The 21,330-nt window shown below is 45.3% G+C and overlaps 2 protein-coding genes across 3 annotated transcripts in view; one reads left to right on the forward strand and one right to left on the reverse strand.

Moving 5' to 3' along the window:
* dsf (nuclear receptor dissatisfaction) overlaps positions 1–21,330 on the reverse strand; it is a 69,505-nt gene that overhangs the window by 21,306 nt on the left and 26,869 nt on the right. The window lies entirely within an intron of this gene.
* On the forward strand, positions 19,845–20,691 carry LOC119179944 (uncharacterized). The gene is made up of 3 exons (XM_075896028.1): positions 19,845–19,876; positions 19,987–20,216; positions 20,509–20,691. Exons 2-3 carry the CDS (start codon positions 19,993–19,995, stop codon positions 20,621–20,623), a joined length of 339 nt encoding a protein of 112 aa, XP_075752143.1. The 5' UTR covers positions 19,845–19,876; positions 19,987–19,992; the 3' UTR covers positions 20,624–20,691.

Raw genomic sequence — 21,330 nt, forward strand, 5'->3', positions numbered from 1 at the left:
CTTGATGACGATCCACTCGCCTCTGCGAGTGTGCCAACTCTGCCCTCTCTCCTCTTGAGACAGTTGGTGCATGCGCAGTAAGAGAGGTCACGCCACACACCACCAGATTTCACTTCGCCATAAGCTGTTCTACATCTAGAAATACGTGATCTGCGACAAATTTGACCCAATGTTATTATACGAAAGTACAAGTGCTTTCACGGACAGCTACCGGTTGTTTAACGTACATTATACCTCTGGCTGGAGTGACGCTGCACCTGCTTAACGGGTGGGTCATATTCTTTAGTCGTATGTAAAGCTGTCGAAACATAGGTAAAATGGAAGAAAGTACAATAGTATATAGGATCTCCTGTGACAATGATACGATTCGGCCCACTGCCAGCCAAGTCACAAATGTTATAGTTAACCCACATTGAAACACATTGTGCCAGGATAATGCGCCAACGCTGACATCGTATATATTGTCATGTCAACTTAAATCTGGTGCATTGTTGTCCCTACGAAACCGCATGCAATGAAAAACAACGTAAAGTTCAGAAAGCTTTTAATCACTTCGATTCAATATGAAGAGAGCTACCAATCTTTTCGGAAAGTGGGGGGGAAGGGTGTAGAAATGCTATCTATGGATGAGAAAAATAATAATTCAATCTTTGAGTCTTTTTAGAAAAAATCACAAAGAACAATGTCACTTTTTTTTGCTAGTAAACGCAAACTTCACGTTCTTTAAGCGTCCGGCCCCTTTGTTTTAAGGACATTGAGAAGTCGACCGAGGAAGTGAGTTAGAGTGGACATGCACCATGGATAGCATTGTAGCAACGGCAGCAACAAAGCATTTTAGGGCAAAGTTAAAAAACTTCACTGCGTACAAAATACTAATATTGTCACAAACAGCTGCGCGCGACAGAATTTAGGCACATTTTATACTCGCAACTGGTCAACTGAACATGAAGAAGGCAACAAAAGGGCGAAAAACACTTGTTAAGATTTTATTTATTTATTTATTCATTTACAGTACCTCAAAGGCCCCAATGAAGGGGTTTTACATGAGGGGTGGGCTATTACAATCGGTTAAAGGTGTAGATGCTCGATCGCTGCTTTGAAGTTGATGATACTGGAGTGGTGCGCAACGTGAGGAGGAAGGCCATTCCAATCTTGTGCGGTCTTGACAAAGAAGAATGAAAGGTGCGCAGTGGTGTGAGCTCTTGGCGGGTAAACAGCTTTCCTGTGATTGATGCGGTCTGAATGACGATGGGCTGGCTTGATGGTGGGAGTACGAGGCGATCCATGATAAAACTTGAAAAACAGGCACAGACGAGCTATACAGCGGCGTGACGAAAGGGTAGCGAGGTTAGCACGAGATTTAAGTTCGGTTACGCTTGACTGATATGAATAATCTGAAAAGATGAATCTTGCTGCCCGGTTTTGCACTGTTTCAAGTGTTTTAGTTTTGTTACTCTGATGAGGGTCCCAAACAGCGCATGCGTATTCAAGTTTTGGTTTGATTAGTGTCTGATAAGCGAGTAGTTTGACAGGGGTAGGAGCTAGATGAAGGTTTCGGCATAGACAGCCAAGAGCACGGTTTGCTTCGTTAGTAATGTGCGTTATGTGAAGGGACCATGTTAAATCAGAAGAGAAATGAACACCTAGATACTTGTATGTAGTTACGCATGAAATTTGAGTGTTGTTAATGAAGTATGCTGGAGATGGGTAGCACTGTCGGCGATGGAAAGAGACTAGTGACGTTTTGTTTGCGTTAAGGGACATTAACCACGTTGTACACCAGATTTCAATTTTATGAAGGTCAGATTGAAGTTCATGAACATCTGATGTGTTGTTAATTGGGCGATAAATGACACAATCATCGGCGAAAAGTCTCATGTTAGAAGAAATATTATTCGGCAAGTCGTTAATATATATGAGAAAAAGCAAAGGTCCTAGAACCATGCCTTGAGGCACGCCTGAAATGACGGGGCGTAAAGACGAAGAAAGATTATTTGCGTAAACGAACTGCTGGCGGTTAGTTAAAAAGTCGCAAATTCAATCGAAAACTAAGGGGTCAAGGTTGAGACAAGAAAGTTTTAAGAACAAGCGTTTATGAGGAACTTTGTCAAAAGCTTTTTCGAAGTCTAAAAAGAGCGCGTCTACTGGTATATTTACATCAATGCTAGAGCTAATGTCATTAGTAAACAGAGCTAGTTGAGTGTCACACGAAACACCTTACTGAAAGCCATGTTGGTTTTTATGAAAGAAATGAAGAGGTCCGAGAAAGTTTTTGGATGTACGTAACTGTAGTCGGTGACAACCTCAGAATAAATATAGGCCCCACCCATGAAGCCGCATTACCCTTATTTTTCATGCCTCCGTGCTACAAAGGAAGTTTTAAGTGGGCCCCTCTCAGTGCCACACCCCTTGTTAATGAATTTCATCTTTTAAAATGGCTCAGTGTTATTTCGGTTTATAAAAACGAAGACCGCCAAGCGAATTTGCATATATGGGAGACGTTGTATACAGGAAACGGCTGCGGATAATTTCGACCACGTTTGTTTCTCTAGCATCAGCTGCCAATAAGCAGCTCACGAACCTTCTTGACCCTCATGTCCATGAAAGTTCAGCCAAACCAGCTTTTGGCCGCGAAACTTTGGCATTGGTGTCTGTTGACAGTTTATACGAGAATATTACGAATAGTCGAGCCTTTTCAGATAGTCACGGTACAAAACAGGCTTCATGCAAGTAAGACGTTTGCCTTGCTATAGTTCGTTGCATGACAATTGCATGAACCACCGTTCGCACAGCCTTACTGTCTTGTTATTCGGAGCTAGTGTACCTGCCGCTTGTCATTCCCGCTGCGTTTTCTTTTTTTCTGCTCAAAATCGTACTTCCCCGCAATTGAGTAACGCTAACAATGGCAATCAGCAATGATCACCAGTTCACCCCACGAACACAGCTCTTCAATTTCCTTTACGATCGGTAAACAAATGGTCTGGCTAACGCATAGAAAGTCACGCATAGAAAAGTCATTGATGTTCAGCAACTTTGTATGCGTAGTTGAATTCAGACGACTTGTGTAGTATCCTGTATAGTCCATCTCATCCGCCTATCAATATGGTACGACGCGAGAGGAATCCGTGCTCCGATATGCTCTATGGGTGAGGCTGACACCTACTTTGTATAGTGGCTAAACTTTTTGTAACCCATTCTCAAATGTTGTAATACCTTCTGGAAGTTTTGCAAGACGACTCCAATGCTATTGTGGTTGATGCTGTCATGAGCTTGACATTCTCAATATATGAATGCTGTGACGAAGGTGCAATAGAGCTTTTAGAAAATCCAGTCTGGTAACACGGCTGTTCCGCCATATCTTGTTCACTCGTGTGAGCTGGCAAGCTGTGCGTCCCAGCGACGCCGATGAGCATTCCCAGCAGTGCACATGGGCACCACTTACGGTTATACGGGACGTGTACCACGTTTGCACGGTACGCCAATGATCTTCCCTTGGAGGCCATGTCCTTGCTCTGCCGGTCATAACAGCCCGTCCGCCGCCCGAAGAGGTCTCCCAAGGGCCTCAGTGGCACCGCTCCCTGAAGTGGCCGCATTGCGTCTTTTTGGGCGTCTTATCGACTGCCAACTGCCAACCACAACCCACATACACAGCGATAATTGCGTACTGTTATCAGCAGTGTGCATCACTGTGGGTGAACAAGGCATAGCGGAAAAATATGGTTTCGGTTTCTTTCACAAGGTGGCGCTGAATTTTAGAAAACGTTAAGCGGGTAGAATTACCTAGAAGGTGGTTATCTGATTGGTGGCTTAAGTAAAAACAAGAGTGAAAAATAAACCCTTCACTGCAAAGTACGAATAGTCAACCTCAATATTTAAAGAAATAAAAATAAATCTAATATTTCGTTTATTAAGTATTACGACACGGTAGCACTAGCCACCGCCCGATCTAAAGGGTACAGCCATATACATCCATCCATCCAGTTAGTTGTTTTGTAAGTTATGTGCCTCGTTAAACCAGAATAGAAATAATTGGTTTATTTTTTTTCGCCTAAGCTACGAGGCGTCTTTTCACTCGTCGTATTTTATTCGGTGGCGGTGACCTCACAATTCAGATATAAATTTACCAGCACAAAAAACTGGCAAATCCCTCGTACAGTGGGAATCGATGATATGCGAAGCACGAATGAGAAACATTGATATCTCGCTTTAAAATCAGCACAACGTTACGACGTGGAAATAAATGATTCCGTACATGACATCCGTGTCATGATTATCATGTTTAGACGTGTCGTTTGACTTTGCATTCTATTCAGGTCACGTGATACCAAATTTAGTATATGTGAAGCCAGCAAACGGTGGCGAGCACACAATGAGCACGGTAAGTTGTAATGTTGTTACATGATTCGCGTGTCAGAATTATTATGTTTGCACCAGTCATATATTTCGCCATCCAACGACGTCACGCAACACTAAATTTGGTGTATGTGGAGCTATAGCAAAACAGCCGCGAGCGCATTATGAAGGGCCCAATATACTCCAATGTAGCGTTGACGCGCGCGCACGCTGGGCACAGCGATGCTACGTTAGCGAAACGCGAGCACTCTATAGTCAGACACCAGGCGTGACCGGCGCGACCAGCATCCATCAGCACGGCCTGACGGCAACCGTTGCGAAATGCAACATGCTGAATTTCGCGCCGATGCGTTACCCAGACAACACTGCATCTCCCCCTTTTTTTAAAGGAAGGACGCTGGACGCGCTGAAAGCTGCATGCGTCAAAATGACGCAGTGCAGTGCGCGCCTGCGAGTATAAGGCAGGACCTGCGCCTGGCTTGACAACGCCGGCGTGACACGACGAAATGAACGCCAGCGAGCGCGTGCACCGCGTCACGTCGAAATGTATGGACACCTCCACTGTGGTACGTAGCCATCTTCTTATATGACACGCATCTCATGATTATCATGTTTGCACCAGTCACATACCTTCGTCATCCATTCACGTACCGTAATACCAAATTTGGTATATGTGACGCTAGCGAAACGGCCGCGAGCGCATCATGAGCGTGGTATGTAGTCACGTTCTTACATGACGCGCATATCATGATTTTAATGTCAGGGTCTGTCGCTTGTGTTTGCCATGTCGCAATGTCATACCATACCAGTTTTGTAACATGCCATGTTAACAGACCCACCGCAAGAGCTGCAGGACCATGAAATGTAAATCATGACATACATGACATACATATCATTATTTTCATGCTATGACTAGTCGAATAGGTTCTTCATACATTCATGTTATGCCATACCAAGTTTGGTATCGATACCGTTCTCGAAACAGCCAGGAGAGCTAAAAGTCGTAGGCAGCTAGATAGATAGATAGATAGATAGATAGATAGATAGATAGATAGATAGATAGATAGATAGATAGATAGATAGATAGATAGATAGATAGATAGATAGATAGATAGATAGATAGATAGATAGATAGACACGCTCAAAGTTACCGAAGTTTCCTAAGAAATGCTTCGAACTTAAAAGACAGATCACTCAGGAAGGAATCACACCCACAGCGCTGAACTGACAACTGATTTATAAATTCGAATGCAGGGCCCTTTTTGGGCACAAATCAAAACAACAGAAAGAAAACATGATGCAATAGAAGTGATGAACACCACGTGACAAGTGCTTGCCAAAAGGACACACAACACAAGGTAAACGCGCCATCTAAAATTCTTACACCACAATGGACGCTGCTGACGTGAAAGAAGTAAAAAAAAATTCTATACTTCATCCTAAAACCATCCGGCGCAAACACATTAAAACCAGAGAAGCCCAGGTAGCGTATGATGCACTACGCGTTTTTTTTTCTTTTTTTTTTACAAAAGCATGGCGCTGGAAACGCATATGCGCATGCAAAGTGTGGAAAAGCTTTGAAGCTATGTCTACATTGCAACATGCTATCTGCAGAACGTAGACCCGTCCAGACGTATACGGTCCGCTCCCGCCGTACTTTGGCATTAACAGAAGGTAAGGGCGAGTACAATTCTAATTATAGCAGCAATATGCGATAACCTACTTCAGCTTTGAATGAAATGAAGGGCTTACTTCAACTGCGAAAACTGAGCTAACTGAGAGTTTTAGTACCGACAACATGCTTATTGCGGTCCATGGGCTTCACATCTCCTACACCGCGACCTACACAGCCTTCGGGAATGCCCTTACGTGACATCATCAGGGAGGAACTTACATCCCTGACTGGCTCTGCGCCCGTACAGCCACCTGCTTCTCGCCCTATATCCACGTACCCTCAAGTTGCTGCCGTGCCTCCCAGCGACGCCCACGCGACATTGCCGCGTGCATCCTACGCGTCAGTTGCTGCCGCTCCCCCGGTGAACTACCATTTCGTGCCCCCTGACCCATCGGCCCACCTGACCGCGCTATCTCCAGGGGCCCTGAATGCCTTCTATTCCCCACCGTGGTGCTCGTCTCGCCCTGTATGCTACTACTGTGGCTATCGCGGCCACATATCTCGTTTCTGCCGAAAGCGCCAGCAAGATGAGCGTCGGAACGATGTGCGTGAACGGGATTTGTACACCGGGGCGTCTTATCAAGGTCGGCGTTATTCGTCTCCCCCGCACCGGTCTCCATCTCCTCCTGCATCGACTGCACCACGAACCAGCCGAAACACGAGACGCCGCTCGCCTTCGCCCTTCCGCCGTTCCACTTCTCCACTTCGGCCTGCCTCATTCACCTCTGATATTCATTCGGAAAACTAAGTGATGCAGTTTGTGGAGGAAAAACTGCATTCGGAATTAGAACTGAAATTCCTCCATCGGGCCCGTGTAACGTGGTTTCTGTGGAAGTGGAAGGAGTGCGAGTCGATGCTTTGGTGGACACAGGTGCGACATTGTATGTGATACGTGCTGATTTGTATGAACATTTAAGGAAAGTAATGACGCCTTACGATGGCCCCACGTTAGTTGCTGCCCAGGGGAACGTCATTCGCCCTTCCGCGTTTTGTACTGTGCGTGTTTTCATCGACGGCATCCGCCATCATGTCCAGTTTGCTGCCCTGTCCCGCTGCTCTCACCAGCTAATTTTAGTGTGGGATTTTCTATCATCTGCTTCCGCGGCGATTTGTTGTGGACAACGCGTCGTTCACCTCGCTGACACCGACTACATGCTTGACGACTACAATACGAAGCCACTTCGTTTGGTCGCTGCGAAAGACATCGAACTGCCGCCATTACAAGAGCAAATTGTCAGCATTACGTCCAACGACATCTATCACGGGGATGTATTGGTCTCACCACCACTTTGCGTTCGCAAAGGTATAGTTCTTTTACAAGAGCAAATTGTCAGCATTACCTCCAACGACATCTATCACGGGGATGTATTGGTCTCACCGTCACCACTTTGCGTTCGCAAAGGGATAGTTCTTCCGTCCGGTGTCGTTTGTTTTTGCAATGGCTCGGCACTTGTCACCGCTGTCAACTCAACACCGGAGAAGATCTTACTGCCACAGGGCACTACTGTGGCCCGTGTTGCTGACTTCGAGCCTGTATTTGTCACACCACTTCAGGTCATCGCATCCAAAGAACCTTGCCTCGGTAAACATGTTTCTTCCTCCGCCTTTACCACCGCTATCAGCAGCGAATTGACATATTCACAGAGGCCAGCTGCTCGCATTGTTACAGAAACATGCTAATTATTTCGATATTTGCTCGTCTAAGCTGGGCCGCACTAATACTACAGCACATCGAATTCAAACTGTTGGGACATCTATCGTACACCGCCGACCCAGCGTTAACCGAAGGTAAGGACGAGTACAATTCTAATTATAGCAGCAATATGCGATAACCTACTTCAGCTTTGAATAAAATGAAGGGCGTACTTCAACTGCGAAAACGGAGCTAACTGAGAGCTTTAGTACCAACAACGTGTTTATTAAGCCAGGCATGAACTCATGGTGTATCTTAAATCAGTTGTTATACTCTATAAGTGCACCAACCATTACATACTTTGGTTGGTATATAACAACACTACGGAGAATATACTATATGTTGGCTGGGCCAACCGGTTAAGATAAGTTCCTGGCTGGTAGGAGGCTGGGCGTTTTCTGCTATTTCGGATGCCACTTCCTTATTCTCTTGAGGCACCTTGCAACTATGAATACATACTTGCAAAATAAGGATTGTTTATCGAAGGCAAAAAGGCAAAGTCAGATTGGATAAACATGCATGAGTGCTCAGCGGCGGCCGATTGGCGGCTCACGCTTCCCTCATTAACACACTTGTTTTAGAATAAACACAATATGGGGCGGAACCATTCTTTGAACCCCTCAGCCTATTTGCAACATAGATTGTATCAGATCTCCCGACAGAAAAAGAGGCGCGACTTACACAGTTCACATCGTGGCTTTTGAGTCTGCACGCAGGCATTCACGTTACCAAGATAATGCATTCACGGGCTAGTTGTTTATTCATATTGCCTTTTTTTGCGACCATTACTATACATCTTAGGAACCCTCCCCCAACTAATGTAAAGTTGTTGTTGATACCCATTTGATTCATTCATATCTATAATCGTCTCGACAAATTCTTTTAAGCAGGGAACTGGCGTAGGAAATGTTCACGCATAAAGAAAAAAAAATTCGCTTTGGAAACTACGCAACGAGTCTCTAGGTATCCTTCCACTGTTCTCAAAACAAAGGAGCAAAAATAAATTAGCTGTAAGCAACTGCTATACCTTACACTATATACCTATACCTATAACTTTTTACAGGGCTTGAATTACAACAAACTAACATGACAGGCCGATACGAACGAATCCAATGTGGCTACACCTAATACATTGGAATGTGAGTATTTGTAGGGAGTTAACTTCGAAAAACAATGCTATGAGGAAAGGCGCGGTAAGGACGGCTCCATTAAACTTGGATCACTCGGGTTCTTGAACGAGTACCTAAATATAAGCACAAAAGCCCATAACATTTTGCCTTTATTGCTATATGCACCCGGCGTAGCCGGAATACGCTCTCGCGGCCAGCGGGTCAGCTGTCAAACGCCATGACGACTACACAAAGGCGACGGCTGGTAATGTGGAGTGACCCATCATGGCATTTCTCATAATCATACTTACTGTGGTTTTGGCATGTAAAGGCCGAGAACTTAACATTATCTCTTAAACGCGGATCATTTCTTAGTCGCACGACGTCGCGCTTCGGCGTCGGCGTCATCCACACCCCCACTGCGCATGATCGCGTCTCGCATCTCATGCCACATGCTCACGTCTCGTGCCTACTGTCGCTCTCCTCCCCCTCTCTCGCCTCGCAATACTGACGCAGGCACCATCTGCTAGTAAAAAACTGATTGCGCGCGCTCGAAAACCGTTTACTGGCAACTGGTTCGCGTGTTTAAAATTCAGTCAAAGGCGTCTTCACTTGGTCTTGCTGGACTTGACGCTTTGCTTGATTGTTGTAGAAGCAATGGTAGCAACAGAACCTTGAGCCAGTAGTGCGGCACAGCCCAACATCAGCGTCCCACCACTCGTTGAAGGCAACTCTTCCCGTTCATTCAGTAAATATGAATAATAAAGACGAAACATTATTTAAGCATACCGAACCCATACCCCCATACGCAACATTCACTTGATACCCCCACCGCTCAGAGACGTCTTTTCTCGAGTTCTCCCCGTGGGAAGATGCGGGTGGTCATTTTAGTGCTCATGTATCTCTCAGTAGATTCATACGGTGCATGGATCTAATAAATAGCCTTGAGGTGATGTTGGTAATTTCGGTACATTTTTTTGGCCACTATGTATGATACTTTATTGTCAAAGTATAATAATAAATAGGTGTGTCATATTGTACTTTTATATTTATGATTGATAAAAATTCTTGTGCTACGTCCACGACAACCTATACCGACACAGTAGCATATTGGTTTATCGGTCCACACTTGTCATAGTTTATTCTGAAGCACAGGCTTTCACCGGTACCAGATATGTACCTTTTAGTAAAGGGTCGTGGAGTGAAGTACCATTACTCGGAGAATTCTGTACGTAGTATTACTACAGAGTAACCGAGCGTCACTCGGGCCAAAAAGCGGCTGAGTTACGCAGCTTCACCCCAGCCGTAAGATGGCACCCCATCACTTACTGTTTATTTACTTACAACCACCCCAAGTTCTGGCAACTGGGGTATGAGATGCCAAACACAACCTTGCCCGCATCGGCTCCAATCGCGAACTACACGTGCGACACGATGAAGCTGAAGTAATTTTTGTGTCCCGCAGTACAATGAACATCCCTTTGTGCCTGCGTTTATAAAATATTAACAAAGTGGGCATGGGCTTACCAAGATTATCACTTGAAAATGAAACCTTTCGCTTCCCCAATGATTCTCATGTTTTATTCAAAATGTGTTCATAACACAGACTGGCATCGTGTGCTTGCCGGTTGAGAGGTGCAGCTTACATGAATCTCATCGACGCACGCAAACAACGCTATAAAGAAATTAAGTTACGGCCTCAGAGACGAGCACGCACGTAAAAGTGGTCTCCAAAGCTGTATAATAATCCCAGTCACTACGAAATGGCCTCCGAGATATTTTTTTCTTCGGTCTGCCATCTCTGAGGCAGAAAAGTTTAACCACACCCGTCTGATGCGCTGCGCACCGAAATTAGCCGCTGGGGCCTGTGGAAGTGTCCTATCTTAACCTTTTATATTAATCTATGGCATTGCGTAATAAGAGGGTTTTCAGTTCTGTCACAGCAGAGTATCTGGTGCTCCAAATCGTCACCACCTTGTTTCAATTACATCAGCGAAAACTGAGACAACTCATTGCCCTCCCACAATAGAGTACCTAGTGCTCAGAATTGTTGAACATTTATTCTAAACACACCGAACTGCGAATGGTGTGCGATGGTGCGGTGCAACTAATTAGCAGTTTGTAAAGCCATACTTTGCCTTGTGTGAGGTGAAACCACTCGTCATGAACTGATTCATGGTGTATATTTTGTGAACAGGGTCTTAAAAAGTGTGAGGCACACGGGATGGCTTTATGTTCTCTCATAGAAGAGTATTAAGTACTCTAAGTTATTAACCACTTTTTATACTTCTCCCTCCACTCCTCACTGATCTCCCATAGTTGAGTAAGATGTTTTCTAAAATATTCAGTACTTTGCCTGAACAACACAGGTCTACTCTCAAAATGCGAAGGTGTCTCGCATGGAACGTTTATCGCACTCCCATAGTAGGGTACTTAGCCCTCTAATTCGTCGAAAAATCATTCATTCATTCTAAACACTACACAGCTCTCCAATAGTTCAGTACGAAGTGCTCGAAAAATTGATACACTCTTTAAGCCCCGCTTGTGTACATACTTACGTGTTATTTCTTTTTAGACTACCAAGCAAGATATATATATATATATATATATATATATATATATATATATATATATATATATATATATATATATATATATATATATGGGGAAAAAGAAGAAGGGTACGCTTAGCTGAACAGCCGCGAGTGCATCATGAAGGGTCCGATATACTCCAACGTGATGTTGTACCGTGCGCACGCTGGGCACAGCGACGCTATACTTCAGCAAAACACGGCAAATTTATAGTCTCACGCAAGGCGTGACCGGCGCGACCAGCGTCCATCGGCGCGGCCCGATGGCAACCGGCGCGAAATTCGACATGCTGCATTTCGCGTTGATGCGTTACCCAGACAGCACTGCGTGTGTCCACGAGTGTTGAAGATTGGGCGAGTTGGTTCGTCGTACTTGAACTGATATAGCGCATTACGGGGAAGAAGAAACGGCCGAGCCGACCGACACAAGCGCTCTGTCCTCTTGTGTCGCTCTGTTCGGCCGTTTCTTCTTCCCCGTAATGCGCTATATCAGTTCAAGTACTGCGTGTGTCTCTTTTGGTGACGGAGGGAGGCTGGACGCGCTGAAACACGCATGCCTCAAAGCAACGCTGCGCGGCGCGAGCCTGCTAGTATACGGCAGGACCGGCGCCTGGCGTGGCAACGCCTGCGTGACACGACGAAACGAACGCTGGCGCACACGCATGCCATGTCGCGTCAAAGTGTATTGGCACCTTGACTGTGGCATGTAGTCAAGTTGTCACATGACATGCACCTCATGATTGTCATGTTTGCACCAGTCACATACATTCGTCATCTATTGACGTCACGTAATACCGAATTTGGTATAAGTGAAGCTAGCGAAACGGCCGCCAGCGCGTCATGAGCGTGGCATGTAGTCATGTTACAAGACACGCGTCTCATGATTATCATGTTTAAACCAGTCATATACCTTTGTCATCATTCACGTATAGTAATACCAAATTTTATATGTGACGCTAGCGAAATGCCGAGAGCGCATCATGAGCGTGGCATGTAGTCATGTTGTTACATGACACGCATGTCATAATTTTCATGTTAGGGCCTGTCCCTTGTGTTCGCCATGCAATCATGCCATACCATACCAGTTTTGCAACATACCATGTGAACGAGACCAGCGCAAGAGAAGCAAGACTATGAAATGTAAGTCATAACATTCATGAGATACATGTCATGATTTTAATGTTATGACTAGTGAAATATGTTCACCATACAGTCATGTTATGCCGTACCCAGTTTGGTATCGATTCCATTATGCAAATGGCCAAGAGAGATATTAGTCCTAGGCGGCTAGATAGATAGATAGATAGATAGATAGATAGATAGATAGATAGATAGATAGATAGATAGATAGATAGATAGATAGATAGATAGATAGATAGATAGATAGATAGATAGATAGATAGATAGATAGATAGATAGATAGATAGATAGATAGATAGATAGATAGATAGATAGATAGATAGATAGATAGATAGATAGATAGATAGATAGACACGTTCAAAGTCGCTGAAGTTCGCTAAGAAATGCTTCGCATTTAAAATCAACTCAGTGCCACCAGACCCCCCCCCCCCCAAAAAAAAAAAAAGGAACACAAAGCAGACTGCAATGACCTCACGATGCGTAAAGGCGGCCGCTCCAAGTGAGAAAGGTACCAAATGGGACTTTAGAAAACAATCTGCGTAAGGTATACCACCACTCAAGAAGAGAGAAGTCGAAATCCCGTGCGTTCTCAATTTTAGGGGCGAAGGTCTTTAAAGTGGCACCCGTTCGTCCCTCGTAGTCGTACTCGTAGTGTGTAACAAGTGTTACATTTTGACCTGCAAGGTGGTGCCGGTGGGAGATTTCTCCTGTGCTTTGTTGAACAATAAAAAATTCGCGGCGTGCGCGTTTACAAAAAGCCGAATGCTCCTGTCTCTCATTCCCCATTAGCAGTTGTTGCCATGCATACATACATTAAGCACTACAAGAAAGGGTTAATTGCTACGTTATACTCGCTGGGTGTAACTTCCTTAGTTTTAAAAAGGTTTAGCGAGCGTTGAGCCGCAGTGTCATGAATACAATGAACTAGTATATACCATGAACTCGAGGTGCTTAGTAAAGGTGGGAAGTAGATACGAAGCGCAAGCCGTAAGAAAGTAAAAGCCTAATTCTCCTGTCTCTCATTTCCATTAGCAGCCATTGGCATGTACATTGAGCACTATCTGACAGGAAAAGGATGCTACGTTATACTCGCTGGGCGTAACCTCCCTGGTTTTAGAAAGGTTTAGCGAGCGTTGGGCCACAGTGCCATGAATACAGTGAACTAGTTTATATAATGAACTCGAGTGGTTAAAGGTGGGAAGTAGGCCCAAAGCGCAAGCCGTAAGAAAGTGTGCGTGTGCCACCTCTCGTTTAGTCCTTGTCCCCTGGATGGCGGTGTTTCTATATGGGGAATATGGGATGAAAAGATGCGAGATGGTGGTACTTGGAGTGTTGATTAGATGGCTGAACGGACACACAGACAGATGGATGCATGGATGGACGCATGAACGGACGCAGGGGTGGATGCATGGACGAATGCAGGGACGAACGCATGAACAGATGCACGCACGGACGGGTGGATGGACGCGTAGACGCTCACACAGAAGGACGCATGGACGGACGGAAGGAAGAACGAATGGACGGACGAATGCTTCGCCGCATGCACTCTCCATCATTCACTCTGTGGATATGCTGCCAATTTTTTACAGTTGAATTTTACTTGTCATTTTAGAATGACCTTCGTACTGCCTTAACCTGGTTATCCGGCGTGTTTTTAAAGACGGTGTCTTTCCATCAAGTTTTCGAGATGGCCGTTTTGTACAAAGCCCAAAAGCTGACGCTTCCTCTGTTAGTCCTGAAGATTGGAGACCTATCACGCTTCTTAACGTTGACTATAAGATTTTCCCGACAGTGATCGTTCAGGGTTTGAGGGCTCTGTTGAACACCATAGTTGGTCGTCACCAGGCTTCATCAGTGCCTGGACGAGAAATACACAGATTGTCCTTTACCACCAGGCATGACACAGCCTATAAATCTATCGCGATCTGCGCGTCGTCTCTTTGTGTTTTCGGACCAAGAGAAAGCATTTGACCGACTGGAGCATGCGTATATATTTGAAGTGCTCACAGCCTTTGTTTTTCTTGGTTCTTTTGTGTATATACTTAGAAATACCTACTCAGGAATAAAAAGAACACTAGTTCTACACGGTTGGGAGAGTGCTGCCTTTTCTATTACACGTGGGGTCTGACAGGGATGCCCATTGTCTTCGGTATTATTTGTCCTCAGCCTTGAGCCATTTTCCATGCTCTACAAGCGGATTCGCGTGTCTGGAGTCTTGCACTTCGGGGTAGCAGCGCCGTGAAAGTCATAGCTTTTGGTGAGGACATCACCTTGTACCTATGATATGAAGATAGTCATAGCCTGCGTTCATTCTTTCAGTATGGTGACATTTCAGGCGCAGCGCTAGACTTCTCTAAATCCAGGTATTTTTTCATTGTTCAAACTCCAGACTTAGCTCCGCATCTCTTGTTCAGCCGACTGCGTCTCTTCGCATTTTAGAAATTCTATACAGCCACTACGACGTTTGTAACTCTGTTTAGTTAAACACCCGCGACGAAGAAAAAAATAATTGGGAGCATATGCACGGAGTGAATGATGGAGGGTGGGGCGAAGCATTCGTCCGTTTATTCGTTCTTGCTTCCGTCCGTCCATGCGTCTGTCTGTGTGACCGTCCATGCGTCCATCCGCCCGTCCGTGCGTGCATCTGTGCGTCCGTCCCGGCGTTTGTCCATGCATCCGCCCCTGCGTCCGTTCATGCGTCCATCCATGCATCTGTCTGTGTGTCCGTTCGTCCATCTATTCAACACTCCAAGTACCACCATCTCGCATCACTTCATAATATTCCCCATATAGAAGCACCGCCATCCAGCGGACTTTCCAAGGACTAAACGAGAGGTGGCACATGCACACTTTCTTTCGGCTTGCGCTTTGTGTCTACTTCCCACCTTTAACCACCTCGAGTTCATAGTATATACTAGTTCACTGTATTCATGGCACTGCGGCCCAACGCTCGTTAAACCTTTCTAAAACCAAGGAGGTTACGCCCCGAGAGTATAACGTAGCAAGCTTTTCCTGTCAGATAGTGCTCAATGTACATGGCAATGGCTGCTAATGGGAAATGACAGACAGGAGAATTCGGCTTTTACTTTCTTACGGCTTGTGCTTCGTATGTACTTCCCAACTTTAACCACCTCGAGTTCATTCATGGTATATTTTAGTTCATTGTATTCATGGCACTGCCGCTCAACGCTCGGTAAACCTTTCTGAGACTAAGAAGGTTACACCCAGCGAGTATAACGTAGCAACCCTTTCTTGTCAGATAGTGCTCAATTAACATGCCAATGGCTGCTAATGGTAATCGCAGCGTGCGCGTAAACTAAAAGCCAAATGTTCCTGTCTCTCATTCCCCATTAGCAGCCATTGGCATGTACACTGAGCACTATTTTATTGTTCAACAATGCACAGAAGAAATCTCTCACCGGCACCACCTTGGGGGTCAAAATATTATACTTGTTACACACTACAACAGCTGTGAGGGACGAACGAGTGCCGCTATAAAAAGCTTCGCCCCTAAAACTGTCTGGCCGAGGGGCCTTCCCCCGTATTGTAGTGCGGTCTTTACACCTTCGGATAATGTATGGACGTACAGAGAATTAGCAGCTTGTTGAGGAATGCGAGGCAAACCTCTAAGCATAGGCGGTGTTATATCCCCGTTTGTCCGCATGGCCGAACATGACATCTCTTCGAAATCCACCAAAAAATAGATTGATTAATCGTAGGAGGCATCTGTGCAGGTGGTGTCTGTTTGGTCATAAAAACAGGTGATTGTGAATGCCCAAACAATGATTGCCTCCAATAGCGTAGCACCTCATATGTACACAAAGGTTGTGCCTACAACGCAATGCAGCGGTCGCCAGAGACGAGGCGGCAATCAAACGCTGGAAGCATTCACGTAGTTCATGCTGCCGAGCTCGCATTAGGTGAGACGGCGTTTTGACATGTTACTCCATGGTTTCAGCGCGCAAGGCAATGCGTAACTTTGCTGCGGTATCGGCCAGCTCCTCTGAAGCTCGACAACGAAGTGAATGCCCTTAAACTAAGCAGTGCAAGCACCACTATGTTTTACGCGCATCCTAATCATATGGACCAGACGCAGTGGCCTGGAGCAAGTGGCCTGGAGAACGTGAACTTCAAGACGCCATGGTTTCACCGAAAACGAAAATGGAATTTAGATTTCTAAGAGAATCGGACGATGGTCAGAGATGTACACAGGCAGAGATCGGATGGGCGGAACACGTAAGACAGAGACAAACGTCTCTAAAGCATGTGGAATATAAGCCCAGTCGAGTCTGCTGGAGGATGGTCCGCGACGCCATGCCCAAACAAAAGTATTCCCGCGCATGACATTTTGCGCATCCAACAATGAAAAATGCTGGACAAGGCCGTGAATTGAATGAATGCTGGACAAGGCTCACGTGAATTCCAAGCAGACTGATCCCAGCCCGGACATTGTACATCGCTTCGCGTATTTAGCACACAGATAAAGTCTCCAATTAGAACTATGTGACGACCGTATAGAAAAAAAAAACATCCAGTTCCCGAAAACAAATATTGAAGTGTCAAGCTTGCACACAAAGTATGCTCATTTGAAAAGTAGGTACAATCCAGAGCTAGAATTCCACTGACGCCGTCATAAAAAACATGGTGACGTCTCAATAATGCCCGAACAATTATAATAATGCCTACTCCGGTAAAACGAGTTGTAGCGAAAGAGAAATAGCAATCTAAGTTAAACTTTCGTTCAAGGTAGTGGTACCACTACCTCCGTGTTGCAAATGGTTTTGAAAAAGACACCAGATGGCGCCACTCATTCACGCTTCCGAAAAAGCGAGGAAATTGCTCGCGCAAGTACTGTCAGCGTCGCCTAGCGCGTGTCTTGTATGTCGTGTGAGGCGGTGGAAGTCGGCCGATGAAAACCAAGGAGCACAAGCGCAGACAGCGTCTTTCACCTACAATTCGCCAACTGTGGCCGTAATTTCAACGACACGACTATAGTGTTCTAGATTACTGGGTAGTGAGCCCACTCTACGGGGAGAGGGTACGTTGCCGTGGCGCAAAAAATGTCAACGAGTTTTCGTTTTCTTGAGTGCCCGCGTGGCGGCGCTACCACCGTCAGCAATGGGAGTTTTCACCTTTTCACTCCGCTTCTGTGTTGGCTGTGTGTCTTCACCGCTGCAGGTTTACGGCCGAGCAGTGCTTTGTCAATACGTTCCATTTTTCAGTTCTTATAGCTGTGAATAATGCAGATTGGTAGTGAACACCTCGCGGTCATCGACACTTAGTGCGGAATGGCACCACGTCGCCAGAACCATTGTTATGCGCCAGACGGGCTACGTTCACGTGAAAAGTGCTCCAAAACCGTCGCTGTTCGTCGTCAACAGGGATGAGAGACTCAGAAGACTGTGGGAGAATAATTTACACCGTGCGGACAAGCCACTCGAAGACACAAGTGCGGTTTGTGAACTCCACTTCGAGCCTCGGTAGGTAATTCGCGATTATGTACACACCATCGGCGGTAAAGAAGTGCGGATCCCACGCGGGAGGCCTATGTTGAGCAGTGACGCTGTTCCCACTATTTTGCCAAATTTGCCATCGTATCTCACCAAAAAGGGAATGAAAGAAAGGCCGCCTCGAAAAAGGAAGTCTGAGAGTCATGCTTCGCCAGTGAAGCGCCGGCTGTGCGCGAGTGTCAACTCGACGGTGTTGCACACAAGCGCCGTAAATACTCCAGATCCAGACGCTGCAGCATCGAGGCCAGAAGACAAACAGCTGGCCATCGATGTAGAAGTTTCTTCTTCAGAAAATCCGCAGGAAGACCGCAAGTCTATGTCGGTACTTAGCTGTCTTGAGGTACCATTGCCGCACTGGACTAAGCACATCTTTCCAGATCACAAAGGCATTGTGTACTGCACGTCCGTGTTGACACCGAAGAATGAAGTACGATCGGAAAAAGTGGTCATGTTTTTTTGAGTCACGCATTGCGAGCTACTGCAAAGTGTTCATCAGAGGTACCCTGTTGAAAGAAGGCACCGTGGAAACAGAGGCAGCAGCAGAAGAAGTGCTGAAAACAAGTGATCGTATGTGCATTTGCGTTGGAGCAATATCTCACGAAGACTATGAAGAACGATTTTTTACGAAGCTAAAGAACCATGTGGTTACATGCAACGAAATGTACTTCAGCATTAAGTGTCTTGGCCAGGTTGATAAAAAAGGTATTTATAATGTGCATTTTTACTAGTATGACAGCTATAACTCTTGTCGCTACGAAAGATTTCTTGCCAGTTATTGCAACCTAATTCGCTGCACCTTTCTTCCAGGTGCACAATGTGTGTCTTGCCGCTATTTGAAACGAGCACTGCAAATCCGACGAGCCCGGGTGAAGCGAACAGCAACAAGGAATTGCATATGCAGCGCTGAAGTTGCGTGTTGTGGCCAGAAGACACACTAGATTGTTTTCTCGCTTGAAAAGTGAAAAAGAAGCTGGAACAAATGCAAATTAGGAATGCTGTTATAAAAACAGAAACTTTAGAAGCACAGATTGCAAGGCTTCCACCAAGACAGCAGGAAGCTGTACGACAGTGCTTTGCAGCTTCAAGAGTAAAACCCAATGGGTTGCGCTATACGAAAAGCTGGGTTTCAGATTGTTTAATCATGAAGATGAAGAGCCCTTGCCTGTATGAACACCTTCGTCACAATAACATCCTAGCCCTTCCATGTAAATGAACCCTGAAGCGCTATGTACATGCATACCGCACTGTGTTTGGCTTTAGTGAGAGAGTTCTAAAGCAGCTAAAGGGAAAGACAGTGGAGCTTGATGTTTGGAAGAAACACGGTGGATTGGTCATCGACGAACTGAAACTGTCAGAACATTTTTCAGTGAAGAAGTCGGGTGCAATTGAGGGTTTTGTGGATTTAGGTCCATTTACAACTTCCAAGGACAAAGGTGTACCATGTGACCACGGTATGGTTATCCTTTTCGTCCCATTTCAAGGCAAATGGAGTCAAGTTACTGGTTACTTTGCTACACATGGAAACATGAAAGGTGACACACTCGCCAAAGTTGTCATTGAAGCAACCATACTAGCTGAAAAGAGTGGGCTCTTTGTGGATTTTATTACTTGCGATGGTGCAAGTTGGAATAGAAATATGTGGAAAGTACTTGGGATCCAAGCGACAGCTGACTCTACTACTTCGAAAATTGAACACCCCAGTGATGCATCACGGCACCTATATTTTTTTATCTGACTTCCCACATCTCATCAAATGCCTATAGAAATCGCTGCTGAAGTCTGGATTCAACACCCCTGCAGGTCATGTAAGTCTGATGTTTTTTACGCATATCACACATTGGATTTCATGTATGCTTACATTATCTCTAAGCTTAACCAGGTGCACTTCAATATGGTCCACTTAATTTCATTGCAGGTTGATATGCAACATGTAAGGGAAGCTCACAAAATAGACTCCTCCAACGTGACCCTTAAAGTGATGCCGGGCATAACACGGTGTCACCTGGATCCTAATGGATTTGAGAAGATGAGGGTCAGCTATGCCTTCCAGCTTTTTGGGACAAAAGTCCTCCAAGCTTTCCACCTATACAAAGACAAGTTGGAAGCAACACTTGAAAGGATGGATGTAACACAAGAGTTCTTCAGGTGAGTCGTCTCTTGTCATATGCTGGTTAAAATTAGGTAGTGAAATGCCTAATATAACCAGCTTGTAAATGAAAATTATATCTTAATAAAATGCATCATTAGCACCGACATTTGGGCGAGTTGGTTTTGGTTCATAGTTATGAACGGCGCAAAACACACGAGACACAAAATGACGTCCTTGTGTTTTTCGTCATTTTGTGCCTCGTGTGTTTTGCGCCGTTCATAACTATGAAGAATGCATCATGCATTGTAAACTACACAATTATGAAAACAGCTGTTTTGCATATTTCAGCAAAATCCACCAGCTCACAAAAGTGGTGACATCGCAGTTCCCTGCTGAAGCCCTCAGACCGTGTTCATCAGGAACAGCAGTGCTGCAGGATTTTCTGTCCTACCTCAAAGCATGAGAGCAGCATACGAAAGGTGGAGGAGGCTTTCTGAGCAATTCCACTGCTGCTGGCCTACGTGTGACCATTTCGAGTACACTAAAGTTGCTTGACTATCTCACTGAAAATGTTGGCTTTAAATACCTAATGACTGCAAAAACTAGCCAGGATCATTTGGAAAACCTTTTCGGTATTATCAGGCAATCTTCTGGCAGTAATGATCATCCAACACCAACTCAGTTTTTGATTACAGTAAAATGCATGTCGTTCTATGGTTTAGTTAAAGGTGTCAGTCAAGGAAACTGCGAAGAGGGCATGCTAGGTTCCCTTTTGGAAGTTAGTAGCCCACGAGACACATCGCAAAATGCAGCAGGCATGGATTTGGCACCGAGCTCTTCTCCGAATGCGCAGGCGTTGGTTATACCTTCCCAGGACCACAGCCAGCATGTTGCGAGGAGTGACTCCAGAATTATATTTTACATTGCTGGCTACGTGGCACGAAAGTGCATATTGAAAAGCAATTGTAAAGATTGTTTGATACTACTTACCGCGCCTGCCCCAGACGAAAGCTTTCAGCTTGCAAGGTTGACACTATTTCGTGACAACGGTGGACTCCTCTACCCAAGTGCTTGCCTATTTCGGTTCATAAAGAAGCTTGAAGACTTGTTCACGGGCTGCTTTTCTTGTGAACAACTCTATGCAGACAGCATTTTAGATGTGCTGACCAT

Source organism: Rhipicephalus microplus, chromosome 5 (assembly GCF_043290135.1).
Source record: "Rhipicephalus microplus isolate Deutch F79 chromosome 5, USDA_Rmic, whole genome shotgun sequence".
In the NCBI taxonomy this organism is placed as follows: Eukaryota; Metazoa; Arthropoda; class Arachnida; order Ixodida; family Ixodidae; genus Rhipicephalus; species Rhipicephalus microplus.